We start from the raw sequence: 1,122 nt of genomic DNA on the forward strand, positions 1-1,122 counted from the left end.
GGTTCTTTTTAAAGTGAATGAGGCAGGCAGGTTAACAAACACTCACAGGGCTGCGGTGCTTTGAGGAGAACACAGGAAGAAGATGTATTTACAGTTCAGGGGGTGTCGGGGGAGTGAGGGTCTGCAAGAGGTGATCCGAGGAGTTAAAGGGCAAGTCCAAGATGTGGAAAAATAAAAATAAAAAGACACTTGTCGGAGGTTGCAGTTGGTTGTGCAGCTAAACGAGACAAAGCAGGCCCCTCAGCTTGCATTTGATGTGGGAACATCCGTCCGAACAGATGCAACCTGTGTTTGCATAAAGACAAACTGAACCTTTATGGCAGAGAGCTGAAACATTTAATATAAGCAAGTGTGATGATGCTGATGTGCTGGTGGCAGACAGTGAGCCTTGACCAAAAAACAAAAAAGCACAAAACTTACAGAGTACGTTCCCAATATTGGAAAAAAATAAAAGAAAATAATCCAGTTTCTTTTTAATTCTTGTCCTTCCAAAAGTGTCCAGAAAGCTTTCAGCAGAGTCACACTTCCTGGTCCTCAAAGACCTCCAGGAAAAGCGGTGGAAAGAGCTCGTTGGGACACTCGACCTTCATGTGGAGGAAGCGTCCGGCATGGCATGCTCCGATCATCCGCAGGTCCGTCACCTTCATCAGCAGCTTGGGCCAGAAGTGGGGAATGTTGTGCTTACGGTAGTTGATGTAGTGCTCAAATGCCAGCAGGTAGGCGTCCTGCCACTGCTCAATCTTCTCCACACTCATCAGCCCCGAACGGTCTGAAGGGACAAAAACAACTGAGCTCATTCTGGTGTTACAGGGTCCTGAGGAAAAGTACATTCCTAATTTATTTCTACATATTTGTAGGTAATTTATTGACTTTTCTCTTATGTTCTCTTKGAAAAGCAGATATTCTTAACCCATGGAGCGCCACCTTGAGGGCCTCAAAAGAACAACAGTTTTTAACTTTGGGCCGCAGAGGGCYGTGGGRCCGCATTGATTTTGAATAAGGTGCAATACACTTTCTCACCACTAGTAGCAGTAGTGCACCAATCAGATGTTCAACAACTTTTTTAATATGTAGAAGAAGAACCTTAGATACTTGCCAAAAATGGAAACATATTTTAAATGA

The 1,122-nt window shown here is 44.2% G+C and overlaps 1 protein-coding gene across 2 annotated transcripts in view; it reads right to left on the reverse strand.

Moving 5' to 3' along the window:
* Positions 1-317: 317 nt before the first annotated feature.
* LOC106533311 (thyroid hormone receptor alpha) overlaps positions 318-1,122 on the reverse strand; it is a gene marked incomplete in the record, with an annotated part of 43,827 nt that continues 43,022 nt past the window's right edge. For both annotated transcript variants that reach the window (XM_014029577.1, XM_014029578.1), the window contains 1 exon segment: positions 318-769. In XM_014029577.1, coding sequence (XP_013885031.1) covers positions 519-769 — 251 coding nt within the window.

The sequence above is a fragment of the Austrofundulus limnaeus genome, unplaced genomic scaffold (genome assembly GCF_001266775.1).
Source record: "Austrofundulus limnaeus strain Quisiro unplaced genomic scaffold, Austrofundulus_limnaeus-1.0 Scaffold921, whole genome shotgun sequence".
NCBI lineage: Eukaryota > Metazoa > Chordata > Actinopteri > Cyprinodontiformes > Rivulidae > Austrofundulus > Austrofundulus limnaeus.